This window comes from Struthio camelus, chromosome 19, assembly GCF_040807025.1.
Source record: "Struthio camelus isolate bStrCam1 chromosome 19, bStrCam1.hap1, whole genome shotgun sequence".
Taxonomy (NCBI): domain Eukaryota; kingdom Metazoa; phylum Chordata; class Aves; order Struthioniformes; family Struthionidae; genus Struthio; species Struthio camelus.
Window position 1 is genome coordinate 373,051 of NC_090960.1, and position 27,912 is coordinate 400,962.

Below are 27,912 nucleotides of genomic sequence, written 5' to 3' on the forward strand. Positions count from 1 at the left end.
CACCCTGCACAGATCTGCCAAGCTGTAAGTCAGATGGTTGAAATACTGTCTGATTAAAAAGTGAATGGGGCATTGCACAAAGTGTTTCCACACAGCTGATAATGTGGAACACGATAAAAGGTAGCACAATGAGCTTGTGCCCCTCCAGAGGGATATATGGGCTGCCCCAGTGTGCCCTAGAAGAGGCATTGCTGTGCAAGAACTAGAGCTGAGCTTGCTCGATGCTTGCAGACCTGTAACTTAGCTGGTCAGCACAGAAGAGAAAAAGCCCATCAAAGCATATAAAATGACTCTGTGCGGCTCTAGTTTGTGTGTCCCCTGCATGCATGGCAGAGGACAGTGGAGCTGCTGTTGAATGTCCAGGGCCCAGATTTTTTCCTTATAAGGATCATGCTTTCTCCATGATGTCTTAATTCATGTGTGCCTGGTTTCACTGATGTCCTTCCTCCGCTGTGCTCATCTGGTGTGCTCTGGTGGGCAGAGGCCTGCTTTGCTTGTCGTGCAGCAGCAAAGAGGATAGGTACAAATATTGCTGTGTTATGGACACAGAGCACAGAGTTATAGCAGGATAGATGGGGACACATGGGTCAAGCCAGGCATGATGGGGGGGAGAGCACCATTTCACAGCCCGAGAGCCAGCCCTGCTCGTACACTTTTTCAGCAGAAACTTGCTTCAGCATTGTCACTAATGCCTCGGAGAGCAGCTGCAAAGCCCTCTTCCTTAAGTCAGCATTTTCAGGGGAGACCTTGCTGCTCCCTGCAGTTTCAGCAGCTCTGAGAAACTGTAGATGCAGCAAAGATGAGCTGCTGAGACGGAGCAAGGAGCGTGGAAGCGCGGGAGCGGCTGGCTGAGCAGGAGCAGGGGCGATGCTCCCCTCCGCACTGGGGCAAAGTTAAAACGCTGGACGTGGGGTCTGTGCCAGCCCCTGCGGAGGGCTTCGCGTGTGTGATTGCAGCGGTGGCCCAGGGGAGCGGGCCGGGAGCGGGGCGGCGGCGCCGCAGGAGCCGGGCGGTGCCCGGCCGCGCCAGGCCCCGCTCCGGGTTGGTTTATCCGGGCAGGCGGCTGCAGCGCTGCTCTGGCTCCCGGAGGAGGCGGCGGCGGCGGCGGCCGGGCCGGGCCCGTCCCCGCGGCTCGGGGGCGGCGGCGCTACCGGGCCCGGAGCCAGCCGGCCGCCCCCCCTCCCCTCCCCTCCCCTTTAAGGCGCGGCACGCCCCGCCCCCTTCCTTATCGCTGTCGCCTCCGACAGTAATGCGCGTCCCCCTTAAGGCTCGGGGCGGCTGCACCGGCCGCTTCATGAATGGAGCCACGTGACCCAAACATCACGTGACGCGTCCGTGAGCAGCGGCGGCGGCGGCGGCTGGCGGCGTCCCGGTCCCTCCCAGCGCCCGGTCCCGGCCCGGCCCGGCCCCGGCGGCACCGCGAGGAGGTGAGCGCGGCGGGCGCGGCCCCAGCCCCGGCCCCGCAGCGGGAGCGGCCCGGCCCCGGGCGGGGCGCGGCGGGGCGGGGCGGGGCGGCGGGCCGGTCCCCGGGGCCGGACCGGGCGGGGGCGGGGCCGCCGCCGCCTCGCGATGGGGGGCGATGGGGGGTGCCGGGGCCGCCGCCGCCCCGGGCTCGCGGCCCGCCCGGCCCCCGCCGCGGCGCCGCGCAACAGGTGCGGGGCCGACGGGCCCGGGAGCCGCCCCGGGACCGGGACCGGCCCGGCACCGCCCCGAGCGAGGGCGGCCCCCGCCCCGCCCCGGCGCCCGGGGGTGTCGGCGCCCCCCGGCCGCTGCCCCGGCTCCTCCCGGCTGCGGGCGCCCTCCCCGGCGGCGCCGCAGCTCCGCTCGGTGCGACCGAGCCCCGGGGGCCGGGGCAGCCTCGGCTGCGAGGCCTTGGCCGGGGCCGGGGGCTGGAGCCGGGGCTGGAGCCGGGGCTGGAGCCGGGGCCGGGGCGCAGCGCGTCCTCCCGCTCGCTCGGGCCAAGGCGCCCGGCAGGCTGCCGGACCTGGCCGGCGCGGAGGGTTTTTGCTTCGTGCCCCGTTTCTCCCTGCTCTAGGAGGGCAGGACCCCGGTTTGGTGTGTTTAGGGGGAGGCTCTTGCCTCTCTGACCGCCCAGAATTAGCGATGTTTCAATATACAGCTGCATGCTGGGGGGAGGACACCGCTGGGACCGGGGAGGGGGTCTCTGAGAGCAGGCTGCTCCCGTCGTCCCCGCAAGCGCAGGTAAAACGGGGTGCGCGGGCAGATTCCTTGACTGAATAATTACGGTGGAAGCGTTCTGGATGCGAGCTCACCTCGGACTCCCAAGGGAAGAGCGGGGATGCACGGGAGGCAGACTGTGCGTGTAGCGAGGGAAAACAACTGATCTGCTTGGATTCCTGGGACAATTGTGTCAACTAACTCAAAACCCGCGCGGGCAGAGAGAACTTTCCTGCGGCGTGCCGCGGAGCGTCTCGTAGCGCCCGGCGCCTTCCCCTGCCTCCGCATCCCGATAGATGGGCCTCCCTCTCCGGGCTGGCCTGTGCTGGAACGAGTGACGTCACCGTGTTTACACTGGGCTCATGGCACCGCTCTGTGAATCAGGAATGTGGAGAATGGGGCCTGCGTCGAATCATGCGCGCGGCTGTCAGCTCTGTCGTGCTGCCTCTGGGCTGAGGAGAGAATTGGCCGTGCTTGTGCTGAGTTCAGGCCTTTCCAGCTCTGGGGAAATGTGTTGAGGCTGCGTTTTCTTCATTGCAGTCGTTGCATTTGGCACTTCTCAGTGTGATCCTTCTTCAGGAAGCTATCGAAAGCTGAGAATCAGCAGTCTGGAGAGTTAGACCCAGCTTGGTCTCTGTCTTGACGCCAGTTCTCTGGGTGTCCTCTGTGCGAGCTGCCAAATGGTTCTGTCTCTGATCCTTTGAGCAAGGCCAGAAAATAGCCAGCAACTTGTGTCTAGGTCGTTCTTCCCGTGCTACCGACGGACTAGTGTGTTGGTTTGTCTCCATCCCTGACCCCTTTGGAAAGGGGACTGGAGGCGAGGAGAGGTGAAATCACCCAGATGCTGTCAGCCAGGGTCTTGTTACAGCTTTGAGGCTGTTCTGGGAGGCGTGTTGGATGGGAACGAGGCCTGAAAAAGTTGGATTCCTCTAGCTGGAAATGCCTGACTCTTAAAATACAAAAAAAGGTTAAATTACTGGGACCAGTCTCTTCTCCTGTCTGCGGATCAGTCTGCTGCCTCCATCCTGACTGGCTTCTTGCAGTGCATTGGATGTCTCCCAGCTACTGATTCCTCTTGGTTCCCGCTTGCCCTGACTCTCCTGACAGCAGCGGTCGGATCTGCGAGCACTTTGGGTGAGGGTCGGGAGGGTGCAGTGGGCTTCGTTAGAAGGCCTCTTTGTGGCAGCCTCGTTTGTTCAGCCAACCCAATCACAGGCTTTTGTCATGTAAAAAATTTGCTTTATCAGGTTGTAGCTGTATGATGTGGATAGGAGAAGTGTTTCTAGATGGCTCCTGAGATGCGTTGCATAGACCTCTGGATTCCCCGGTAAAGGGTTTTGCTGAGCCGGTTTGGCCCTAAATTTGAACATGCAGTTTCCTTCCCCCATGTTAGCCTGTTCCTTGGGATTTTCTTCTGTGGGTTCCTGTAGCTTTAACAGCAGTGACAGTGCCACAGGGCCTTTGTGGGTCCAGGCTGTGCGAGCACCGCTGCTGAATCTCCGCAGCCTGCCCGGCGGAGTTCCCTTCCCCGGGGCCGGTCTGCTGCTGCAGCGCCCGTGGCCTTGGTTGTTTGTTTTCAGCTCCGCTGTGATGAAGGAAGTTTGAGTGCTTGCCAGGCAGCTGAGTGCTGGTTAAGGCCACAAGGCAAACAAACTTCTCCGTTCCCACTGACCGTGCCTGGCCTCTGCTCCTTATGCTCAGCAGAGGACGCTGCAGGGAGGTGCTGCTGGGGTGGCGTTATTGGTCTCCCCAGTTGATCCCTTTCTTCTGCCCCTCTTCTCAGCAGCCATGTTGTTTGCCAAGGAGGAGCAGAGGAGAGAGGTATGAGCAAAAGGGAAAAATTGATTTTTATGAAGCAATTGCGTATGTGCTGCCCGTCCTGTGTTAGCCTGCTTCCTTGCAGCTAGCTTCCCTGGCTGACAAAGTGACCTTTTTACACCAGCACTGTCAGGTTGTAGCAGGCATCTCATTGGAAGGAACATTGTCCTCTGGGTATAAATAGCCTGCCTCCCGGCAGGCTCCAAGCTTTGGGAGCATCTGAATTTTACCTGTCTACTAGGTGTCTTGGAGAGCACTAACCCCTTTCACCTCTAATGGACAGTGGTAGATGCATTGCAGAGAGCCTGAGCCACAGCTGCTAAAGAGCATAAATTTGCATTTGCGGATTTGTGCATGTGGTTCTTGGCAATAGCCCTGTGCCAGTGCCTCTTACGTTTAGCAAACAAAATAGCGGCTATGTGGGAGAATGCGTTTTTGTTGTCCGTTGGGCACTGAGGAGACTGAAAGTATGAAGGTGTTTGTGGACTGATGTGTACAAGAATCCTCGCATTGCCTAAGGAAGCTTGCAGTTAGTTCCTGGTTGTTTGAGTTGCAGTGATGTCTGTTGAATAATATTTGAGAGGATTCAATTAATTGGGCAATATAGTAACATCTTGACCTAAAGCCTGAGGGGAGGAGGTATCTAGGGACAGAAGCGTGGGCTTGGGTGTGATTCACTCTAAAAACAGACCTGGGAATTGCTCTCCTATCAGTTCTGAAGTGCTGTCTTCCCTGGCAGTGAAGGGGTCTGCTCTCCTCTACTTTTGGCCTCCCTTAATCTTTGTTTTCTTATGCAGTAAAGCTTGGCTCTGAAGATAAGGGAGGGGACAAAGTGATTCTGTGTCCTGGCATTGCCGGAGACTGAGAGGGGCTTTCTCATAGAAAAGATCTGACTGGGAGAGGTGAGGGCTGCTGAGGTATCACCCGAATTTGCGATGGGAATCCAGCGTGCCTAATGCTTGCTTGTGCTGCAGGATCAGGTTGTCCTTCCGTTCCCCCCGAAACGGTTGGGTGCAGAGCTTCAACCTTACCCCGAGCGTGCTGGCGTTCTTGGGAAGCAGGAGAAGTTTGGATGGGAGCGAGTGCAGGAGGGGCGTCTCCTGTCCTGTAGGATGCTCCGTGGGGCGTGTTGTGGAGGCAAAGGCTTCCCCCGTGCAGCTTGCCCTGGGTCACGTGTTCTTAACCCTGCCTGTTTGGGTCCCTGGGAATGTCTAGGATCTGGCAGGACTTTTCTCTTGGGGAGTTCCCAAATCCCAGATTGTGCTTGGGTGTTTAACAGAGAGGGGGTGTTGCAGTGACCAGCTGGCTTGCTGTGCTTGAGAATTACAAGGGATGAGGCTGGGAGCAGGAGGCCCCGAGACTGCCAATGTGCTGAGTCAGCATGACTGGCTTGGAGCAGCCGTGCTCTGGACTGAGCCTGCTGCCTGCCAGGCTATTTTTAAAAATGTGGCTTCCGTGTATTCTGACTCCTCCCAGTGTTTTAATATCCCCCACCCCAAGCAAAAAACAGCATTGCCACAAGTCTCCGTGGGAATAGGGGTGTGGAAGGACAGATGAACAGTAGCAGTTTCTGCTCAAGGACAGAGCCCGTTGCTTGTGAGTCCAATCCGGTCAGGTGCTGGTCGAGCGTTGCCTGGGGAGGGTGGTGGGGATGTGCGCTGGCAGAGGACGTTGCTGCTGGGCTCTGCCATGGGAACGTCACGGGCTCTGCTCCATCCCGGGGAGCTGATCTGACCTTCCTTCCCTTTTCTCCCCTTCCAGAAGCTGACTGACGAGGCTGTCGTGTTATGACGACCCCCAACAAAGGAAGCAAGGCCTTAAAGGTAAAGCAGCCGGTGGAGGAAAGGGGCACGGTGGCGGGTGCAGGCACCTGCTCTAGCCTTCAGGAATCCTTGTGTTCTTCTCTCCAGGTGAAGCGGGAGCCAGGCGAGAATGGGACCAGCTTGACAGATGAGGAGCTGGTGACCATGTCTGTGCGGGAGTTGAACCAGCATCTACGGGGCCTGTCAAAGGAGGAGATCATCCAGCTGAAGCAGCGTCGGCGCACGCTGAAGAACCGGGGCTACGCAGCCAGCTGCAGAGTCAAGCGCGTAACCCAGAAGGAGGAACTGGAGAAGCAGAAGGCAGAGCTGCAGCAGGAAGTGGAGAAGCTGGCCTCTGAGAACGCCAGCATGAAAATGGAACTCGATGCTCTCCGCTCCAAATACGAGGCACTCCAGAACTTCGCCAGAACCGTGGCCCGGAGCCCTGTGACCCCCGCGCGGGGGCCGCTCCCCTCCAGTATGGGCCCTCTCGTCCCTGGCAAGGTTGCTACTACTAGTGTCATCACAATAGTGAAATCCAAAACGGACGCCCGGTCTTAGTGAAGTGAGCGTTGCCTGAGCTTGTCTGTGCAGGGCAATTAGGCACAAAACCAGCCTGGAATCCCCAAAGCACAAACCCTCCCCACATGGGTCCGGGTTCCTTCCACTTGGCCCGGGACTGGCCTGCTGATCGCTCCGGTTTTGTTTTGTTGTGTTCAGATCGATGTGAGCAGTGGTGATGCATCCCTTGTCCTGTGCAGACAGTACCTCCCGCCCAGGGGTCTGTAACCCTCCGGTGCCCGTGGGACAGACTGCGAGACCTTGGTATTCCAGCCAAAGAGAGTCTGTGCAGCGTGGCCGAAGGCACGGCAGATGAGCCTGTCGCGCTGCTCGGCGGGGAAGGGCTTGGGGAGGCCGATCTAGAGGGAGGAGGCTTGCTTCCTGGAGGCTGGGAACCCTAATTTCTTTAGGCTTTATTTCATTACACTTCCAGGCGGTGTATCTTGGTGCCTGAGTGCCAGGTGCCTGAACCTGCTGCTTTTGTCTCATTTGGTACCAGTAGTTGCAATTGGGGTGTTCTGTGTAATCAACTTTGTATTTGTTTCTAGGTGTGCCTCTGTGCCCTCACAGTGGGTTTCCTTCGGACTTCCATGGTGTTAGCTGTGTAAGCTAGCAGCAGTGGAAAGGAAGTTGCCGTAGGGCCCTGCTGCCTCCGCTCCAGCGGTGGGGAAGGAGCCAGGGCAGGGGCCTTGTGTGGGGCCCAGCACCCCGGGGAGGGAGGGAAGGTACCGTGTTGGCTGCAGGCCGGTTTTGTGCCTAATGTGTTGCACTGAACAAGACCAAAATCACTAGTTGTTCCCGTGTTTTGAGGGTATCAAGTGTCTCTAGTGTGATGGTTTACACAACCAGTTTATGTGGTTAAAGAGCCCTTTATTTAAAGAGAGAAACATCATTTTAAGAGTTATTAAATTATCTAAGTTTAAAAGTAAAATCGGACAGAAGAGAGAGCGTATTTATAGTCAGCTTTTTTTTTTATCCGAGAGGGTGAGAATATTTGACCATATAAATGGGGAAATATTCTCGGAGACTTTGCTAGTTAAAAGTTAATAAATAAATAATTTTAAAGTTTCTCATGAACCTCCTGCAAACTGTTTGTGGCTCTGAGGTTAGTTTTTATAAAGAGTTATCAGACTTTATTTATAAAACTTAGAAAAAGACAAAAAAAGAGGCAAGTCCTGTTTGATATCTTTTTGCAATTGTACCAAAAGTGACTTATTCTCGACCTTGCTGGCTTCCGTTGCGTCCCCTCGTGTTGCGCTGTCCGTGCTCTCTGAGCTCTTGCGTGGCACTGTAGTGTGGTGGTGCCAGTGGCTGCCTTTGCCATGTGGTGTCATGTTCATGCTTCCGTTGTTTTCCCTGGGTTCAATCAAGAGATTGACTTGGGAACTCTCCTAAGTCTCCAGAGGGTTTCTGGCACGCAGGCAAAGTTGCTGTTTTTCTTGAAGACGAAAATGAATGGCTGGTGCAACTGAGTAGTCATGCCTGTCCAGAAAACGTGTTTGTTTTTTTTTTCTGCACAGGCATGTTGCAGGAGCTCGGTTTCCCTGCCTGGATGTTGCAGCTATTCCTTTTGCACAAACAGCTTAAGCCTCTTGTAACCAGCCAACATTGGGTAGCTCAGTTACCTGAATGGGGAAAAATATTGCCAGCAGAACTGCTCTCTCACTCCTCCAACAAAGCTGGAAGAGAATTGACGCAAGGAAGAATTTTCTAAGTTTAGGAGGAGACTGATGGGATTTAACTCTGGATTCAGTTTTGGATCCTGTGGTCAGAACTTGTGTTGCTCCTGTGGCAAGAGGCAAGTCTGCCTGCCTCTTTGGGCAGCTCTGGACGTGCACTAGTCCTGAAACTGGAGTCTCTTGTGCTGAGTGTCTGCATATTACTGCAAATTAAGCTGTGGCATGGTTGCTTTCTTTCCTGGTGCAGCTTCTGGCTGTGTGTGTTGGAAGAGTGCTTAGACTACAGCTGTGTGACACAGCTGAGAAGCTATTTGTGGTCAGGCTCCGTTTCCACAAACACTTTGAACCCCTCTCCTCCTCCACCTCCCCAAAGGGTTGAGCTCATCACTGAGTTGTTTTAGAGAAGCAGGACATGGGGCTGAAGTCCACGTGATGATTTCTTGTCTGCTGAAGGTCTCCTGAGCACTGGGGACAGATAAGGATGGCACAAGTGAAACTGCAGTCTTATGGGGGAGGCATGGTTTGCCATACTGGATGTTTTTTGGTGATGTGGTTGTCACATAGCTGAACTTATACTGCCCTTCTTTGGGCAAAGGCGTTCGCCAATGGCTGAGAAGCAGGTAAACCTGAGGAAAGCCGCAATGTGGCAGGAGAGGAATAGGTGATCAGTGGGGATTTCCTGCTGTAAGGGGAGATCCGCACTGATTGCGAGTTTTGGGAGAAGCTGTTTGGGTTGCTTTTCCCAGTGGATTTCCTGAACGAGGAGAGGATCAGAACGTCTCCTCCAGGCTTCCCCCTTCCAGCTTGTGGGCTCTTTCCTCTCTGAGCCGAGGTGTTCGACACCTCAGCTGTCTCCAGCTGTTCTCCAGATGGGCCAGGCACCGAGCAGCACTTGGCACCGCGCTCTGGGCTCTGACACCTGGGACCTGCGGGTCTTTGTCTTCCAGCTGCTCACGCGACGCCTGGAAGGGACGGGAAGCTCCAGAAGGCAGCATCCTCCGGTTGGCCCTGGGTGTCGATCCCAACGCTGTTCCTCTGGGAGCCGGCCTGAAGTCGGTAACCGTCGAGAGCGCCGTTCCAACTGCGTGGCGGTCTGACCTCGGTGGGGCGTGCAGGTGGGCTGCCGCCGAGGTGCTGGAGCGTGTGAGGGCTGAGCCGAGGTGCTGGAGATCTGGGTGTGAGGAGGCCCCGCAGCAGCACGGGCTCTGGCGGGCGAGTCCGGCGCCCGCGGTGAGGCCCGGGGCTTTCCTGCCCGCGGGATGACGGCTGCGCTGTTGCCCCAAGAGGCTGCGCCGCTCGGGAGCCGGACGAGGCCGTGGGTCGGCAGGACGGAAGGCAGCGCTGACCCCAGCAGGCACCAGCTCTGCTGCGCTCCCTGGTTCGCGCTTCCAACCCGCTCCAAGCGCGTTCAGCGAGGACGTCGCGTCCTGGAGGAGACGCGGCGCAAAGCGGTGCTGGAGGGCGAGCGAGCCCCGCTGGGCGCCCGCCGGGCCGTCTCCCGCTTGGGGACCCCGTCCCGCCGCGAGCTCTGCTCCCCGTGCTAGTGTGTAGTTCTTGGTTTTGTTCTCAGTGCAGTGTTGGAGTCCGAGTGGCGTGCTTCTGCCGCGCGCTCGGGACCCTGCCCCGGCCCGCCGCTCCCCCGTGTGTAGCCTTCGGAGTGTGACAGTTCTTGTTCCTAAGGTGCTCGTTCGTTTGGTTTCCCGCTGTGAAGGGTGTTGTGTTTCCTCGCTCCTTTCCCTGAGGCGGCGGCGGGGGCTCTGCCCCGGCCCGGCCGCGCAGCCAAGCGCGGCGCGTCCGCCCGGCCGGGGCCTGTGTGTGTTGTGGTGAACCGTGTACAGTTGTCGCTCGGGGGGGGCGCGGCCGGCCTGGCTCCGGGGGCGGCGGGCGGGGCGCTCGGCCGGCCGCCCCGGCCCCCCGTATTTATTGCTAAGTTATTGCCGCTCCCGGGGCGGCCCGCCGGGCGTTATTTATTTCTGTACATAGTGTATGTTTGTCGATATGAGCTTTCTTTATTTTGTATATGACCAATAAACACCTTTTAAAGAGACGCGGCCTTGCGCTTCCTTGGGGGGGGGCGGGCGGGGGGGGGGCCGCGCGGGGGCGCTGCCGCGCGCCCCGGAAGAGGCGGCGGCGCCGGAAGTGGCGCCGGGCCGCTCTGGCCGCGGGGCGGAAGCGCCGGCGGCCGGTAGCGGAAGCGGGGCGCTTCCGGGGCGATGGCGGCCGGCGGCAGCCTGAGCCGCTCGGAGCGGAAGGCGGCGGCGCGCGCCGAGCTGCTGCAGCAGGAGGAGCAGCGGGACCGGCGGAGGCAGGTGCGGCGCGCCCCGGCCCGGCCCGCGCCGGCCCGCCGGCGCCGCCGTGACCGCCCTGTGCCGCGCAGGTGTGCCGCATCTGGCGGAAGCCGCCGGCGGAGCGGAGCCCCGAGGAGTGCCAGGTGCTGAGCGAGAGCGACGACGTCGTCCGCGAGCTGGAGCGGCGCCGCAAGCGGCGGGAGCGCCTGCGCCGGCGGCAGGAGGAGGTGGGCGGCGCGGCCGGCGGCCCCGGCCCCCCGGGCTGCCGCCCCGCCGGCCGTTCGCGGCCCGGGAGGCGAGCCGGGCGCTCCGCGGCGGCTGGCGGCCGCGCGGGCCCCGGCGCGGAGGTGACGTGCCGCGCTGCCGCATCCTTACCTCGTCGCCAGCGGGGCCCCGGCTCCCTCCCTCCGCCCTCGGTCTCTTCTCGTAGCTGGCTGCCCAGCTTGTCTGCTGTCCGACCGCGTTCGCGTCTGAGCGAGTGCTGTGTGGCCGTGTCTTTTCGGAGGACGGATCTGCATGTGTTGCTACCCGGAAAACCTTCCATAGATAACACAGACAACACCCATCTTTTATTTAGAAACTGCTTCAGCCAATACTTATGCGTAGCTTTCAATGTTGGCCTAGCCTAAAGGAAAAATTCCCTCATTTTTTTCAGGTTCGGTGATACGCAGCATCTCGGAAACGTGTGAACTTGCTCAGTTGTATTTTCTAGGTATGTGACGAACCAGAGGAGTTAAAGAGAAAGGCTACTGAGCTGGCTGCCGCTGTCCGGAGCGCCAAGCACCTTGTTATCTACACAGGAGCAGGGATCAGTACGGTAGGATTCTTTAGGGGTGAGTGGCTGGAGCTTTGGGAGCTCCTTCAGGAGTGTTGCAATGTTGTATGGAATTTTTCCTGGTTTCTGAATGGCTATGATATATGCTATGAGCCTGGGATGCTATAGTCAAACTGTTGAGCTGCAACCCATGGCCAAGACGTTTGCTGGTGTGCATCTTGGGATTGAACCTTTTGGGCAGAAGATTTTAAGGCTGTATAAGCTGTATGATAATGGGAAGAACACACCTCTTAAACAAGAGGATTGCTAGTCTTACTTCATTCAAATCTTTCTTCAACTGCTTTTGGTGCAAAGCCTAAACTAAGTCCGTTAATTAATGCTATGTTAATGGAGAAATAGGAATAGCTAGTGTTTATTAAAAACTATAAATGATGGTTAAAAAATGGCTGTTTTCTGTGGTGCCTGATGTGAGACTGGAATTCTGGTGCTGCCTCTTCTAATGTGTCGTATGCCATCTTTCTCTGAACTCTAAGATGGGAACATTATCTTTTATTTCCTTAGTCTGTGCTGATTTGGAGCATGATTCTAGGCAGGGTGTACGAGTGCTAATGTCATAAACATGTTTGCTAAAGAACATTGAGTACAAGCTACTAGAAGTCACCGAGTCAAGTGAAAATAAGGAGAGGTCCAGGAACTGAGTTTTATAAAGGGAAATGGAAAGTACTGAGGAAAAGAGAGAGAATTCTGGAGGAATTTCATAATGATAAACTTGGAGGAAATAAATACTGGAGGTGACAATCCTAGGGCTGTAGGGTAGGAAAAGAGATAAAACATATGAAAAGATGGTTATCCTGTGATGAGGGAACCACTGCTCTGGAAAGCTTGGAGTTTACGAGAAAGCACTAGCGATTGAGGTACCTGGTTGTCCTGGGTGAGACAAGGTTGATGTGTTTGTAAGACTGAAGTTGGAAAAAAAAGATATGAACCTTCGCGTCAGGCCTCGTTTCATCTCTCCTGATAACACAGGCAGCTTCAATCCCAGACTACAGAGGCCCTAATGGCATATGGACATTACTGCAGAAGGGCAGGAGCGTCAGGTATGGAGGTGACTTTACCAAACTTCTTTCCCTTCCTCTTTCCTGGAATGACAGTTCCGCACCCTCTCAGGAGACAAATTCTGAGCTGTCAAGCAGAAAGCTGAACCTGAAAGATTAATGACAGTTCCTACTCTGTGTTTTTGTGGGTTTTTTTGTTTTGTTTTGTTTCGTTTTTCCCTTCTTGTCAGGGCTACGGATCTGAGTGAGGCAGAGCCCACACTCACCCATATGAGCATTGCCTGCCTACACAAGCACAACCTGGTAAGATTTTTCTGTATCCCATTTGTGCTCTGCTGCCCTGGTCTGAATGAAATGAAACCCAACACAGAAAAAAGCTTTCCGTGAGATTGCCTGATTATTGTCCTTACTCAGGTGGCTACACACCCATAGAGGAAAAAGCATCTCTGCTCCTATAGAGGAGAGTCCTATTAGACTAGCTCCAGGCTGTAGCTCTGGCAGTTTTTCCACTGGAGCCTTTACTACAATACTTTGCATTCGCCTCCTAGTGAGGCTAGTTTGGGCTCACAGCCACAAAATCAGCCAGACCTAGTAGAACTATATTCAGCAGTAGGAGTCTTTTCACTTAGCTTTCATAAAACTCTCTCCTCTATGCTGTTCTTCTGTTATTTCTGCTCCAATATACCATGCTAAGTCGTATATATTGAGAGGTACCTGTCACCCTCGTCTGGGTAGTACTTTCAGAGTCTTCTGCTGGTGTTAGCTCGGTGTGTTATTCTCTTCAAGGTGCAGCATGTGGTGTCTCAAAACTGTGATGGGCTGCACTTGCGGAGCGGATTACCCCGAACGGCAATATCTGAGCTCCATGGAAACATGTACATAGAGGTGAGTAGCCAGAACAGGATAAACTTATTGTTTAGTGGCCTTGCAAGAAGATAATGTGAACTATTTATCTCTCTCCCTAGCTCAAGAAGAATTATTAACGTGGCTAGTCTCTGTTTAGTTCCTTTGTTCTTCCGATCATCTTTTTCCGGGTGAATTAGTTAGCAAGCTCCAAAACGGTGTTCTGTACAATTCAATAGCTTTTCCTCTGTATTTGCTAGAGCCTTCTGCTTCTAACAGTTTTTCTTCAGACCTTCTCTGAAATCCCTCCTTTAGCATAGCCAACCTGCGTCCTGTAATTCCATTTGCTAGCTGAACTTTTTAAAAACTTTTCCCAGTTAGCATCTCATCCGTGATGATGCCTTCTACTGCTTTCAATGTATTGTCCTTAAAAAGTGCTTTTCCTCTGAGAGGAGCAGTTGGCTCCTGGCCTTCAAATGGCTAGATGCAAGGAAGTAATTTTTGTTGTTTTTTTTTTTTTGCTTGTACTAGGTCTGCACTTCCTGTACACCCAACAGAGAGTATGTGCGAGTATTTGATGTGACAGAACGCACAGCCCTGCACAGGCATCATACTGGCAGGATGTGCCACAAGTGTGGGGCACAGTTGAGAGACACAATCGTCCACTTTGGGGAGAAGGGGACGTTGAGACAGCCCCTGAACTGGGAAGCAGCAACAGAAGCTGCAAGCAAAGCAGATGTGATTCTTTGTCTGGGTTCCAGCTTAAAGGTAACTTTAGAGACTCGGTGAAGATTGTTAGCAGCATTCCCTCTTGGTGAGACACCTCGGTGCTGAGCAGTCTCCTCCCAAACAGACAACTATAAACTCTGGTGTCAGGATTCGCCCACCATCTGTGATAGTCTCTCTTCCTCCCTCTTTCCCCTCCTGGTAATACATTCCTTTTCCTCTCGCTGATAACGGTTCATAATTACATCTGCCTTTGGCTATACTGATGATCTCTATTTTGTGGCAGGTTTTGAAAAAATATCCACGTCTTTGGTGCATGAGCAAGCCACCAACTCGTCGTCCAAAATTATATATTGTGAACCTCCAGGTGAGAGCCTTTTTCGAACTAGGTGTGAAGGTCTGGGCAAAAGCGACGCTGGTGTGCGCTAGGCGGGCGACGTGGTGAGGCTGCCGGCCCTGGAGAGCGCGGGGCCGGGAGGGCAGGCCAGGGGCCAGGCAGGTGCGGCCTGGGCCTGGGGGATGGCCAGGGCGGGCTGGGCCGCGCTGGGGGATCCCCGCAGCGGCGGGTTTCGTGTCGCTCCCCCAGTGGACCCCGAAGGACGACCTGGCCGCCCTGAAGCTGCACGGCAGGTGCGACGACGTCATGAGGCTGCTGATGGAGGAGCTGGGGCTGGAGATCCCGCGTTACGACCGGTGAGCGAGGGTGGTGGCCGTGCCACCGCGTGGGGTGGCCCTGCCGGGGTGGCCGTGCTGCCGTGCGGCGCCCCCTGACACCCCGTCTCCGCAGGGCGCGGGACCCCATCTTCGCGCTGGCCGAGCCGCTGCGCCCCGGCGAGGAAGGCACCCACTCGCGGAAGCCGGTGGCGCCCCCGCGCGGCGCGGATCCGCCGGCGGCCGCGGCGCCGCGGGAGGAGCCGCCACCGCCGCCGCCGCCCGCCCGGCCCGGGGGCTGGCTGGGCCGCGGCTGCGCCAAGGGCGCCCGGCGCAGGAAGAGCAACTGACGGTGGCGGCCGCGGGCGGGCGGGGCCCGGGGCGGCGCCGCCGCGGTGACGCGCCCGAGATGGCGGCGGGGGGCGGGCAGGGCCCGGGGCGGCGCCGCCGCGGTGACGCGCCCGAGATGGCGGCGGGGGGCGGGCGGGGCCCGGGGCGGCGCCGCCGCGGTGACGCGCCCGAGATGGCGGCGGGGGGCGGGCGGGGCCCGGGGCGGCGCCGCCGCGGTGACGCGCCCGAGATGGCGGCGGGGGGCGGGCGGGGCCCGGGGCGGCGCCGCCGCGGTGACGCGCCCGAGATGGCGGCGGGGGCGGGCGGGGCCCGGGGCGGCGCCGCCGCGGTGACGCGCCCGAGATGGCGGCGGGGGGCGGGGCGCGGCGGTGCCGCCGCTGACAGCGGCGCGGCCATGCTGCGGAACGGGGCGGCGGGCGGCGGCGGCGCGGCGGCGGGCGGCGCGGCGCAGCGGCCCGTGCGCGTCTGGTGCGACGGATGGTGAGTGGGGCGGGGGCGGGCGGAAGGAGGACGGAAATAAACGGCGTTCGCTGAGGTGCTGCCTCCGGCTCGTCTGTCAGCGCCGCGGGGCCGGGGAGCGCCGCCGCCCCGGCCGCCCTGCCCCTCCTCCGCGTCACCCCGGAGCCGGTGCCGCCGGTGCCCTTGGCCGGCGCGCTGTGACGCGGCGGGGCGCCTCGGGCTCCGTTTGCTGGAGCGGCGCAGCGCGGCCCGGTGCCCCCGCGGGTGGAGCCACGAGCGGGCCGCCGCTCGGCTCGGCGGCGGGCGGGCGGGCGGGCGGGCGGGGGGCCGCCGCCAGGCCCCGGCGCGGCAGGTGCCCCCCGGGGCGGCGGCCGCCCGCTCCCAGCTCACTCCGGCCTTTGCCTTTCCAGCTATGACATGGTGCACTATGGCCACTCAAATCAGCTGCGCCAGGCTCGGGCCATGGGAGATTATCTGATTGTTGGAGTCCACACGGATGGTAAGAGGTTTTCTCAGCTTTTCACCTCATGCTACCTCTAGAGTCACCCACCCAGCAACGTTAGCCTGAGGGAGCGAAGATCCCGATACAGAGCAGATTTCTTCCTACATCTCAAGGAGCAGCAGCTTCCAAAAGAAAAGTGTATCTTCCCTGGGTAAGGGAGTGGAGTTATCCTTTTCACTCTTTCCTCGGTAGCGGACAGAGCTGAGAGCTTGCAAGGTTCTTTGCAGGGGTGCTCTGTAGTATAAAAAGAATTGAATCAGTTAAAAGTCCATCCTGTTATCCTGGCGCAAGCTGCAGAACTGATATCGCGAATCAAGTTTCTGCATGGAGAAAACGTCTTTCAAGCCCATGTGAAAGTATGCGTACTAGGAATTTATTCTTGCATGCGAAGATGGATTTCAAATTGATTTTTATTATCGGTGCATATTTGCCAATGTAAACAAAGTCTAGCATGAAGATACTGATAAAAAGGGAACTTCCCCTTTGGTGCCTTCCAGGAAGCCCAGGTGATCTCCTCACTTAGGCACATCTAGTTACAAGGAGTCACCATCTCCTTTTGTCTTCAAAGTTAATTCCAGGGCCTTTGTTACACATTTATGAAATGTGTAAATGTATTAAAACCTGTTCTGATCTAGTTTGGGCTTCCTTCTCTACTCCTAAGCAATTTTAAGCTGCGCTTGGGCCCGCAGTGAAGCTCACCTGCCTATGAACTGAGTAAGGCTCCTGTAGGTGAAAGTGCTCGTAGCTGTAGTGCGTATTTCTAACTGGGGTTTTTTGTTTCTCACCCAGAGGAGATTGCCAAGCACAAGGGCCCCCCTGTCTTTACGCAGGAAGAGAGGTACAAAATGGTGCAAGCCATCAAGTGGGTGGATGAGATTGTTCCAGGAGCTCCCTACGTCAGCACACTGGAAACCTTGGACAAATATAACTGTGACTTCTGTGTGCATGGTGGTGAGTGGTATTCCAAGGTGATATTTGTATTACCACAGCCCCTCTGGGGCTTGTGTGTGCTTGCTTTTCTTACTGCACACCAAGGAACTTTCTGGCTAGCACTGGCGATCAGAAAATACCTCATTTTCACAGACTTCTGTGCTGCCAACACCTGCACTGGTCAGTACAGCTACTGCTGTTCGGTATTCTGGATAAATATGTTTGTGTGATAGGTCCTGTAAGAGTGGTCAGCTCAGCTCCCCTGGTTTCAAGCATCCGTTTTGCTTGCAAAGATGAGATGCGTTGCCTGACATTTATTCTGAGATTGCCATTAGCACAAGCAAGGATTTGTAAATAGTTATTTAACAGTGAAAAACAGTGTTATAAAGGCAAGAGTGCAGAAATACAATCATGCTTATATCTACTTATCCTGAGAGGAGATCAGATCTGAAGGGCTTCTTTCTCTTTATCCGGCTGGTAAGTTGGATAAGTGCTTAGCTAACTGAGCGGTCTGAGACCTAGTTCTTACAGGAACATCTTTCAGTTTACAGTCACTGAAGAGAAACAGTGTTTTGAGGAAACGTTCTTGTTTTCATACTGTGGCCCCTTCCTTGGGCTGCTACTTGGGTTCATTCAGCTTCAGCCCCTTCTCGCTACCCCTTTGAAGGTACTCTGTTAATTTAATTAGGAGTGGTCTTTACGTTCGTCTCACTTCTCCTTTGATCCCAGCTCCCTGCTAGCAATAATTCAAGCATTTCATTAAATATTCTATATTAATACACATTAAGTCATTACTCTTCCATAACATAGAAGTGCTTTTTGACCTGGCAGGATGATTGTCAAATTCCTTGTTAATTTTTTTTGTGTTTTTTTTTTCCATGTTTTGGAATTTTATCCTTGGATGTAATACCTATAACTTGCTATTATGCTTTTTGCTTTTATATGGAATTAATACTTGGAGCCTCATTGCCAGTGCTTGTTTGAGATTAGACATGATGGTTATTGCCTGCACTGAAACTGTGTTTTGGGTACCTGACCCCTTACTTGTCTGGGAGAGAGGTTATGACAACAGAGAAGCCCTAGTGGCCTTTGCTCCAGTTTTCCTGCATTTATCCCCTCTGCCAAAACATTCAGTACTTTTACATGGGTCATGCTCCTGGATGCTGCGGTTTTGTCAGGCCATGTTTGTGCAAAAGATAAATTTTGAAATCGCTGAGCTTAACTGGGAAGATGACAGATAGCAGATCCAGTGTTTCTGCCTCTTTCTTGGCATATAGAGCAGTACTTGCAAAATGTTCTCCCCACCTCCCTTCACTCTGTACCCTGAGGTAAAGGTGTGTAATTTTAGAAAAACTTACCAGCTTTTCTGAGCATGCCACAGCAGTTATGTAAGAGTGAGTACTAGTGAGTTACCAGTGCCTACACTGTAAACTGGGTATTTTGCCAAATGAAAGCCTACTTGGTTTCCACTTGTGAATATTTGAAACTATTGTTAAAGTCAGGTGAGAGGTATTTTTGTAGGATGAGTTAGGAACCATGCCCAAGCAAGAACCAGAATTAACTTTGTAGTACTAGCATAATCTTATGGTGAAACAAAGCCCGCTCTGCTTAGCTTATTAGAAACGTAAAAAGGTCTACTGAGATCATTATAGAAGTGCCATCACTGAAGGAAAGCACTGGGTATTGAAGGACTGTTTAACTAACTGGGAAAGTTGTAACATGAGCTAATGGCTGAAAGCAGTGCTAGAGAAAATGAGGTTAAGCTGCTTTTCAACGCTGAGGTTAATGGTAGCTGTTTGTTGTCATTCAGACAGTAATTCAGTCATGTCTGCTGTTGGACTCACTGCAGAGGCAACCGAATCAGATTTTTTTGGACTATATAAAGACAGTGGACTAGAAAGGCTAACGGCCTTTAGCATCCAGGAATATGCTTTTCTCCACAGTTAGGGAAGTATTGCAAACCCCTGACGCTTCCATGGGATGCAAGATGTTGTCTGGGATTCAGATTACAGGAGTTCTTGTCTGGCTTGCGTGCTGGACACACTCAGCTATCGCCATAATTCCAAGATGGCCTTTGTGCAGGAAGGTGTGAGGATGTGATTCTGAGGTTTTTCTCTCTCTGTAGATGACATCACACTAACGATAGATGGCAAGGATACCTATGAAGAAGTGAAGACAGCGGGACGATACAGGTAACCCATGGCCACTTTAATTTCTTATCCTATTTCGAGCAGAGTTTTGGGGAGTTTCTGCCCTGAAGAGAACTCAGATGAAACAGCTGTATTCAGGTCACACTTTCATTTGCTGTAATGTATCAGAGCTTTAGCTGCGCTCACAGTTTTGGCTTCTAGGAAGTGTTGCAGGCTAGCAGCTGACTGGCAGGGCCTTCCTGTCCCTGGTGATTGGCAGTTCTGGTCTTGAAGCCTCACTGGGAGTTATCTCTGTCGGGAAGGCTGTGCAAGGCAAGTTTTCCTCATATGGCCAGTTTCTGTGGGGTGAAAAAGATGCAGCGGCTCAGCAAACCAGTATTATATTCTATATGGAGAGCTGATAGCGGGAAGATTTTTTTTCTCAGGCCATTCCCTAGTTTGGATTTATCAAGTTTCTCGGATGTTCCTGTGGTAATGGCAGTAAGAAAAAGGCATATGCTCCTACAACTTCTGCTTTATCCTTTGCTTGTCTCCCTGCAGGGAATGCAAACGCACCCAGGGTGTGTCCACTACTGACCTGGTTGGCCGCATGCTGCTCATGACTAAGGCTCACCACAGCAACATAGTGAGTCAGAAGGCTGTGGGCTGTGGGAGTTTGAAGCCTAGGACATAATTCAGCTCTTCCCTTTTGCTGTCGCAAATGGCAGTGGAGCTCCTGGGTCTGGCTCCTAGGTGCATGGAGAACTGGCAAGCTGATTGTGGGCAGTGGCAGCAGAATCCCCTGCTTATATTTGCTTAAGCCTGACCGAGATTACAGTGTAGATCCCATGCTGCTTTGGAAGAGAGTGGGGAAATAAAAGCTTTGATCTCTGATAATTGGTGCAGGCTTCAGGAATGTTATGGGAAATGCAGGCTAGCCCGTGGCTTCTCTGAGAGTGAAGTTACATAGTGCAGCCACATTGATCTAGTCCTTCACTTCTATCGGAATAGCAAAGTCCTGTTCTTACCCCTGAGCTGCATTTTTTTGCCTACTGCTGGCTCTGAGTCTCATCAGACCCTTCTTGAGTCTGCTCAGCTTACTGCACAGTAGAAAACCAACCTAACCAAAGAAAAAAGAAAGTCATTTTCTGCTGGATTAATGAGTTGAATCGACTTGGTATACAATCCAGTGATCTGCTGTGTGAAGGCATGGGATGGAAACACCTAGATAATAGCAGGGACAAGATGAGGGAGGAACAAGAGAATTTAGGGGGTGAGGGAGATCCTTCTTTTAGTGTGCTGAGCTGTTAGATTGGTTTAGCTGTATTACATAATTTCACACCAAGAGTTGAAAAATACCACAAGCTGTCTGCAGAGAGATCTGAGCCCATCTCCAGTGGCGTGTCCTTGGAGGAGGGAAGGACATTGCCCTCTTACAGGCCTGCATAGTTGAGGAAGGACATAGGTGTGCAACGCTATCAGCCCTGCAGGTTGGGCAACGCTATCAGCCCTGCAGGTTGGGCAAGAACCGCTGTCACTGTGCGGTGCCAGACTGGGATCAAATAGGGGCATGTTCCATGTGACTAATGCTGGGACATGACTGTGGTTTAGATATCAACTAGCTTATCAGCATTTAGTGCCAGGTAACAATGGTGTCCAGCCTGAGCATGGACTTCCCAGCACTTCTGCCGCACCCAAACATGTTGGCTGGTTGAGCTATGCGAGTGCTTAAACATTTTCATTCTTTACTCTCCCTGCAGGATGAAGACCTAGACTATCGGAAACACACTGACAACTTTGGGAAGGTAATTTTGTGAGTTCTGGGCTTGAATGTCTGATTGTTCCTCTCCTGGCCTGAGAAGGATTCCAGATGTGCTTTCGGGCCTGCATTGCAGGCTTGTCCTTTTCACATTTAGTAGTAAGCTCAGTAAATCTCTGCCACCCCTGTAAAGTAGCTACTGCAGTCAGTGAAATAGGCAGGTAGGGCCGCACAGGGCCAGCACACTGGTGGAGTGAACTCTGTTTTAGTGACATCGTAGATCTGCTGTACCCATTGAGCCTTTGCAGTTTCTTTGGCTTGCTTATAATTTTTTTTTTTTTTTGCCACTTCCCTTGGGATCCAGCTCCCTACACTTCCCACCCAGGGATAGCCTCTGTGGATGCTCCTTTTAGTGCTGTGCATCAAGCCTGGGCAGCATTTATGCAGCAGGCATGTGGCTAGTGTGCAGTTCTGAACAGAATTCACATGCCTGGTCTTCAAATAGCTGAGCGCCCCTACTGGGGTTCTCTGCAGTTGTGTTCAGCTCGTGTCTTGGGCTGCCTCTAAAGAGCTATCTGATTCTCTCTTTCCTGGGTGTGGGATTGTCCCTGATTATCAAGACCCTGAGCAATTTCTTTGTTCACTTGGGTTTTCCTGGTTTTGCGGACCAGGCTGAATCATCCTTTTTGGTCTCCTACACGTTGGATTATTCTCAGCAGGCTTTAAGGGGTCTGTTGCACTAACGTGGCTGTTTTCTGGTTCTTGGATGTGGGGAGACATATCTAGGTACCAAATACTCTGCAAGGCTCCTGTCAGCTGAGTCCCCCTCCTATACACTGCTCTTTGTGTGGCATGCCCTGGTATTAGCTGAATTGTCTTTAGTCCCTTGAGTCTTTTGGAGCTGCTAGCATCGGGGGAGAACTGAAGATGCCGGAGCAGGTGATTCAGTGGCTGTTTCCAAAACTGCCACATGGCGGAGCTAAAACTCCATCTGCTGCGGCACCTGTGCTGGAGCTGGGATCTGGCTCTTTCTTGAGCTCTGGATGATCTCCCGGTAATCAGCTTAGCATACCATCTGTGCAGGTGAATGGGCAGGCAGCCTTACAACTCGAGAAGAGCGTATTCCTAGGAGGATGTGGGCAGGTTGTGCATTGTCTACTGGTTCAGTTAGTAAGCCCTGCCTCTCCTGGAAACCCTAGACTGTCCAGTAGCCCCCCTCCTTTCTAAACTTTCTTCTCAGCATCTCCTTACTCCTTACCTGCCTGCTTAGGGGATGATTAGACTGTGTCTGACAGAGTGAAAAGGGGTGTGTGTGAGATTGCTAAAATATTTAGTGCCAGGAAAGTAGGACATACAAGCTGCTAAGAGTTGTGATTCTTTCTAGCGAATTAAGGTATAGCCCTGCCTGTAGCTGTATTCTGGGGGGTATATGTATGTTGTCCAAATTCCCTCCTGAAGCCTGAAAGGGAGATGTTGTTTGTTTTCCTAGGGGCCAAAAGGTCGCAGTCCCTGGACTGGAGTCTCTCAGTTCCTGCAGACATCTCAGAAGATCATCCAGTTTGCATCTGGGAAGGAACCACAGCCAGGAGACACTATCATCTACGTGGCTGGAGCCTTCGACCTGTTCCGTATCCTTTGTCAAGCGAGTAGTGCTGGTCTGCTTGTCTGATATTCTCACATGTTTAGGCATCAGATTAGGATATTTGTCTCTCCTTTTTTTTTCCTGTAGGTGTGTATGTATGTGAGGGAGGAGGCAGGAGTTCTTACTGGCAGTTTCTTAGCCAGTCACAGGATGCTGAGAAAAGAGCTACAGGTCCTCTGTAGAGAGGACTTGTGGCTGTTGGAGGACTTCAGGAAAGAAAATGGTTGGATACTCTAAGATCGTGCTCTAGTCCCTCTTGAGGACTGGCTGCCACAGATGAAGTGACTGCTATTCAGAAAGTGCAGGGCATTCAGAGTAGACACTTCCTCCTTGGGACTGTCTTTGAGGCACTGTGCCAGAGCACCTGAAATGGGTAGAAATTTTGGACAAAGGCAGCATTGAAACTGTAGAAGCTGAAGCTAAAAAGATGTCTGGCTTTTGCCCAGAACCTGTGGAACCAGAGGAAGAAGGAAGGAACTGCTCCTAGCACATAGGCAGCAAGTAATATAAAAATAAAATCCTTGGGTTTCCTATCTTCCACTGTGGTTTCCCAGTGCATTTGTTTCCTGCTTCTTCTCCTTCATTCTCCCTGTTAGCTTCAGTTCCTTAAACAGATCGGCAGATATTGGGCATGTGGATTTCCTGGAGAAGGTTCACCAGCTGGCAGAAAGGCCCTACATCATTGCTGGGCTGCACTTTGACCAGGTCTGTATATGACATTGCCCAAAGCTTTGGCCCCCATGGCCACATTACCGCACTGACAGAGTAGTCTGGCATCTCTTCTTTCAGAAATAAGCAGACTGGGCTCTGGAAGCCAAGGAAAGGGATATGTTGGCCAATACAGGATTTCAGTGTCGGGAGGAAGTGAGGTGGAAGGGGTTGCTTTGTGTCTCTTCTAATGGTGGCTGGTGCTTTGCCACAGGAAGTAAACCGATACAAAGGGAAGAACTATCCCATCATGAACATCCACGAGAGAACGCTCAGTGTCTTAGCCTGTAGGGTAAGTATTAACAGCCCTATCACTCTTGCACTCTTCTATAAATTGCTTGGGAGTTGGTGTTGTCCACTCAGTAGCCAACAGTCTTGATATGATGTCTTTAATATACACTGAGAAGGCAAAATCAAGACTTTGGCTACCATAGGTCCCGGTGTGCTCCTGTGAGGAGTCACTGGGCTCATCTGGCATCCTGGCTAACCTGAGGTATGGAACTCTTTCATCTCTCTTCCACTGGCAACAAAAAGGCAGGATTCTTTGTAGAGTGCTGCTCTGCACTGCATTAAAGACGGCTATGTTCTTGCAGAAAGGGGAGAAAATTCCTGGCAAAAAGAAAATGTAAGGAGCCCCAGAAATGCTTGTCCTGAGCAATTAATCTTTGAATTTGCTGTGTACACGTTACCAGAAAGTGTATTTTTTAGTGGAAGAAAAAGGTGCTGTGTGACAAGTGCTGGATGGTAAACTCACTTTTCAGTTCCCTTATTTGAGTTCCTAAATTCATAACCAGATGAGCTGCTCAAGGCTGTTTAGGAGACAAGCTGGATTGTTTTTTTGAATCTGGACACTTTACCTGGTTTCTCTTCTAGTATGTCTCAGAAGTGGTGATTGGAGCCCCCTATGCCGTCACTGCTGATCTGCTGGATCACTTCAGGGTGAGAGTCTTCATGTATAGATAGATGTTCTCGAAGATGTTGGTAATCGATGTGCTGAGGGAACTGAAGTGGCGCAGGAAAACACAAGGGTATAGAAAAGAGATTGTCCTGCTCGTCGTGATTACAGGAACTCGGGAAGCATCGCTGAGCCTGATGCGTGAGGGTTGGCTTTGCTGATCTCCAGGCTACGCTGCGGTGAGGGCAGTGGTGGGGAAGATTCCTTTCATCTTTTGGAGGGAACATGATAATGTCAGTGATTTTGTACACCTTTCTAGGTAACACTTGTGTGCCATGGGATGACTGAGGTGGTGCCAGACAAGGACGGTTCTGATCCGTATGAGGTAAGCTGTCAGCTGCTGTCACCCATGCTTCCTGCTTTCTGCCTTTGTCCTCATTTGTGATAGATACAGCACGGCTCTAGTCATGTTCCCAAGCTGAGAATCTGTACTGCAGTGGATGCTAGCCAAGCAGTCCTTGGCAGGTGATTCTGTTTTTCATCCTTCCCTGAGGTAGATAGTTGGAGCAGAGCCTCTAAACCATTCACAACAGCTCCATTCTATTAGTCACTGTTTTGTTTTGCCTGTTTCTAATGCCTTCATGGCAGAGTGAGAAATCCTCTAATCTTTGTTCTGTGCCAGCCCTAGGCAGCCTTGCTCAGTTCCCATATATGTGAAGCTCTGCTTTCGGCAGTGATTTGTTCTGCTTCCTAGGAGATCACTTTGCATCGTGCCTGGCTGGGTGCCCATAGGACCTGTCATGACTTCTGCTCAGCTTTCTTTTACTGAGCTGTAAATCCAGAGGTCCTGCGTGTTTTTCCCAGCTGAGCCTGCTGTATTTGTTCATAGGAACCGAAGAGACGTGGTATTTTCCAGCTGGTGGACAGTGGTAGCAATCTCACCACAGACTTGATTGTGCAAAGAATCATCAAAAACAGGTTGGCTTTTTTCATCTCCCAGTCCTGTCACACGCTGTTCAGTGTAGCTTGTCTGAAGACGAATTGACACGATCAAACAGGAAGAAAGAGTTGTCTAAAGGCACAGAAGAGAGGGAATCAGTGGACAGGTCCTCTTCCTTCCACAGCTTTGTTTTGAAACTTTGGACGGGCTGCTTACATGTGGATTTACTGGACTGTACAGGAAAAGGAGTAGCTACACTGTACTATGCCAGAATGTCCTTCACAGCATGTGTTGTATTATTTTTCCTCCCTATTAATGATAAAATTTCCTTTTTGTACTCTTGGGGATACAGCATTCCTTTACACTCAGAACTTTTCTCTTTTAGGCCTGAGACCTTCACCTTCAGTGATTTTTGACTCAGGCCAGTTGTAAAATTGAATTTGATATTGCAGCACTTAAGTCCCAGGACGGACTAAGCATGGTATAGCAGCATCTTCTGCAGAGGGGGGAATAAGCAGTGTTTGTACAATGCAGAAATTTATGAGTTCTGGAGTGATCATAACAGTTGTGAGAATGTGACGGATGCCACCTCTAGAAGAGGCGTGTGGGGGTTAATGATGAGGTTTCTGAAATACTTGTGGAACAAAGCAGCGTAGGAAAAGGCAGTTGCTCCCCTGTTCTGGGCTGGTTGTAGTCTCCTGGAGATACAGATGGATGAGAATCTCATGCAGTTCCCGAATTCTTGCAGGCTGGAGTTTGAAGCTAGGAACCAGAAGAAGGAAGCAAAAGAGCTGGCTGTGTTGGAGGCCATGAAGAAACTGGAAGAAGAGAAGCACTAGGCCAGCAGGGAACTGATGTATGGGTTGCAGAATGCTGCAGCCTCACCCTCCTCTGGAGGAGCAAAGAGCTTTTCCAGAGAGGACCCCTAAACAAGGACGCTGCTGCTGGCATGCACAGGATGTGTTGTCCCACCCTCGTCTCTCCTAGCTCCTCCTGCACTAATTATGCAGACGTAATGAGCTGGGATCCTGCTGCCTAGTTTTTCTTCCGTTAATCAGTCCCTGTTCCCTTTCCCAAGAGGAGATTTGACAAAAAAGAAAATGATTTTAATTGTAACTAATGTTTTAACATGTTGATGTGCTTTTACCTTCTGCCATTTCTGGCTTTTAGTAGATGGGAAGTGGAGCAGCTCTCTGGGCCCCTTCTGCCCCATTCCAGGTTCTGCTGTCCTGATTGGCGTCTGCGTTTCAGAACAGCCCTTCGGTTGGTGGTATGGGCTGCTTTACAGACTGGAGAGAACAAGCTCCTGGGGGAAAAGGACATGGCACTCATAGTTATGCCTGTGAGCTGTTGGTTAGGGATGTTAGGCTGTCAGCGTGACTGCCGCTGGAGATGCTGACTGTGTCCTGTGCTGTAAGATTCCCCATGTTGACTCTTCTCCGCTGCTGCGTCTGTGCAAATACCAGACCCAAAGCTACTTCTGGTTTAACTGGATAAAGCCTTTTTCCAGCTGTGACTGGTGCCAGTGCATCATTTGTTTCCCCACTAATTGGCAGCAGCTCAGCGTCTGCTGAGAGGGGTGAGTGGCTAGTAGCAAGGGACCCTCAGTACTAATGGTTTCCCTGGTTAGTAGAGGAATTTCTCTGCATGAGGAGTGGGAATGTTGGGAGGGGCTGCCAAAGGCTCTTCCTGTTGCAGGATATGCAGGACCCAGTTCTACATGTAGACCATGCTCAGAGCTCTGCTGGCTGCTGCTGCTGGAGTTCACCTTGTGTCTGATAGGCGTTACCTAAGGGAGTTACCTTGTGAGCTGAAATTCCATCTCTGTTAAGGCTGAAATGCAGCATGTTCATCTCCTGTGGGAACTGATGGGGCCTGAAGAGGATGGGTCTGGGAGAAGTTAGGTGCTGGGCTGAGCCCTCTTCTGCCTCTTACATTCCAGGGTGCCGTGCTGGGTGTCTCGGGCCACTCCCTGCACTGTGCTGTATGTCCTTCCAAGCTGGTTCTTTTCTTTCTTCTCTGTTGTACACTTCTGTTGCTGATCACTAATAAAATGTTGAAGAGTTGTGTGTCGGTCTCTTTGGGCCTTGAGTCCAGGCAGCAGAAAGCTGCCAGGCCTTTGGGTGAAAGTGGCTCCAAAAGTAGCTTTTCCCTAGGAGCTCTAGCTAGAATTCAGTGAGAGTTCACTAGAGGTATGAAAACAAACTATTTGCCCTTGGGCAGACTAGCCTCAGCTCTGGGAGAATGTTAAATGTGTTCTGGCACGTGGGTTAGAGATCACTGTGGAGCCAGAAGCCATTTGTTCTTTCCCTATGAGGAGACTTTTTTCCTGAATTCACTGAAGAATTGACCTAGACAGTGCGAAGGGACCTTTGGTAGGCTGGTAGGCGATGTTCTGGGGGGGGGGGGGGGTGTTTCCTATACTTTAAAGCTGCAGCAGAGTTTGCACAGGAAGGTCTGTGTCGCTGTAGTTTGGCAGTCACATAAACCATGGTGGGGTAGGGAGTTGGGAGGTGGTTTGAATACCTCTGCTGTGAACTTCGTCTCGTGTGACTCCGGGCGGTATGTGCAAGTGAACCCTGGAGGTCTGTTCTGCTGCTTTGGATGGTGGCTCTGGTGTGGCAGTAGCTGTGCAGCTCTATCACAGAGTTGTGCGGAGAGTTCGCCTCTGTGTGATGGCTAATCCCAGATCTGGTGGTCGCATATTGGCATTGTGGAAATGAATGTGTCATCTGTGACAAGGTATTGTCTAGAGAGCCAAGACACCCATCTGTGTGGGAACAATCCCAGCCTGGGCATAGGGCAGGAAGGAGGCTGGAGAGCTTGAAAAGCCTCCTGTCTGCCCCCCAAAACGTACCTGGAGCCCCCTCGGGCACCTCTGACAGGACTGGCAGACCCATCTCTGGGCCGTGCGGACTGTGAGTGACCAGGGGTGCGAGCGTGCCTGCTTGTCCCAGGCTCCCCTGAGCTGTGCCTCTGGCTTCAGGTGCCTCGCAGCCCCGCTGCCGAGGCCCAGACGGGACAAGAGGGCCCAGGGAAAGGCCAGCAGGTCCTCGCTGTGTGGACGTTGGGTCGCTGGGACAGGCTCTGTCCCAGCAGGCGTGGGGCTCCGGGCTCCCCCTTCCCTGGGGTGCCAGCAGGCTGCGCGTGGCTCAGAGGGGCAGCGAGAGGGTTCTGCCCCAGCCCAGTGCTGTGCTTTGCGGAGAGCCTCTCCTCGAGCA

The 27,912-nt window shown here is 53.4% G+C and overlaps 3 protein-coding genes across 8 annotated transcripts; all 3 read left to right on the forward strand.

Moving 5' to 3' along the window:
- The first annotated feature begins 1,248 nt into the window (after nucleotides 1–1,248).
- Nucleotides 1,249–7,572, forward strand: MAFG (MAF bZIP transcription factor G). 5 transcript variants are annotated; one of them, XM_068914107.1, is made up of 3 exons: nucleotides 1,249–1,427; nucleotides 5,758–5,819; nucleotides 5,907–7,572. In XM_068914107.1, exons 2-3 carry the CDS (start codon nucleotides 5,784–5,786, stop codon nucleotides 6,357–6,359), a joined length of 489 nt encoding a protein of 162 aa, XP_068770208.1. In that variant the 5' UTR covers nucleotides 1,249–1,427; nucleotides 5,758–5,783; the 3' UTR covers nucleotides 6,360–7,572. The 5 variants fall into 5 exon arrangements, with proteins under 5 accessions (XP_068770208.1, XP_068770209.1, XP_009667074.2 ...); XM_068914108.1 differs by lacking the exon at nucleotides 1,249–1,427 and adding an exon at nucleotides 2,145–2,202 and having other exon boundaries at nucleotides 5,907–7,509; XM_009668779.2 differs by lacking the exon at nucleotides 1,249–1,427 and adding an exon at nucleotides 2,240–3,312 and having other exon boundaries at nucleotides 5,907–7,509.
- Nucleotides 7,573–10,210: 2,638 nt separating this feature from the next.
- On the forward strand, nucleotides 10,211–14,726 carry SIRT7 (sirtuin 7). The gene is made up of 10 exons (XM_068913291.1): nucleotides 10,211–10,347; nucleotides 10,416–10,553; nucleotides 11,039–11,143; nucleotides 12,128–12,198; nucleotides 12,387–12,459; nucleotides 12,943–13,041; nucleotides 13,531–13,767; nucleotides 14,012–14,092; nucleotides 14,312–14,418; nucleotides 14,513–14,726. The coding sequence occupies exons 1-10, from the start codon at nucleotides 10,252–10,254 to the stop codon at nucleotides 14,724–14,726; spliced, it is 1,221 nt and encodes a 406-aa protein (XP_068769392.1). The 5' UTR covers nucleotides 10,211–10,251.
- A 362-nt stretch (nucleotides 14,727–15,088) lies between these two features.
- PCYT2 (phosphate cytidylyltransferase 2, ethanolamine) lies at nucleotides 15,089–26,760 on the forward strand. Of its 2 annotated transcripts, none has more exons than XM_068913294.1 (13): nucleotides 15,089–15,207; nucleotides 15,597–15,685; nucleotides 16,478–16,639; nucleotides 18,744–18,810; nucleotides 19,309–19,393; nucleotides 20,508–20,552; nucleotides 21,996–22,134; nucleotides 22,771–22,853; nucleotides 23,071–23,148; nucleotides 23,730–23,795; nucleotides 24,071–24,136; nucleotides 24,641–24,729; nucleotides 25,440–26,760. In XM_068913294.1, the coding sequence occupies exons 1-13, from the start codon at nucleotides 15,122–15,124 to the stop codon at nucleotides 25,528–25,530; spliced, it is 1,146 nt and encodes a 381-aa protein (XP_068769395.1). In that variant the 5' UTR covers nucleotides 15,089–15,121; the 3' UTR covers nucleotides 25,531–26,760. The 2 variants fall into 2 exon arrangements, with proteins under 2 accessions (XP_068769395.1, XP_068769394.1); XM_068913293.1 differs by having other exon boundaries at nucleotides 15,095–15,207; nucleotides 15,597–15,839.
- The last annotated feature ends 1,152 nt before the right edge of the window (nucleotides 26,761–27,912 follow it).

Coding starts and splice junctions, on each gene's coding strand:
- SIRT7 (XM_068913291.1), top strand. CDS start 10,252: ATGGCGGCCGGCGGCAGCCTGAGCCGCTCGGAGCGGAAGGCGGCGGCG. Junction 10,348..10,415: donor AGCGGGACCGGCGGAGGCAG/GTGCGGCGCGCC, acceptor TGTGCCGCGCAG/GTGTGCCGCATCTGGCGGAA. Junction 14,419..14,512: donor GAGATCCCGCGTTACGACCG/GTGAGCGAGGGT, acceptor CCGTCTCCGCAG/GGCGCGGGACCCCATCTTCG.
- PCYT2 (XM_068913294.1), top strand. CDS start 15,122: ATGCTGCGGAACGGGGCGGCGGGCGGCGGCGGCGCGGCGGCGGGCGGC. Junction 22,854..23,070: donor CTGGGCTGCACTTTGACCAG/GTCTGTATATGA, acceptor GCTTTGCCACAG/GAAGTAAACCGATACAAAGG. Junction 23,149..23,729: donor TCAGTGTCTTAGCCTGTAGG/GTAAGTATTAAC, acceptor TTTCTCTTCTAG/TATGTCTCAGAAGTGGTGAT.
- MAFG (XM_068914107.1), top strand. CDS start 5,784: ATGACGACCCCCAACAAAGGAAGCAAGGCCTTAAAG. Junction 5,820..5,906: donor AAGGAAGCAAGGCCTTAAAG/GTAAAGCAGCCG, acceptor TCTTCTCTCCAG/GTGAAGCGGGAGCCAGGCGA.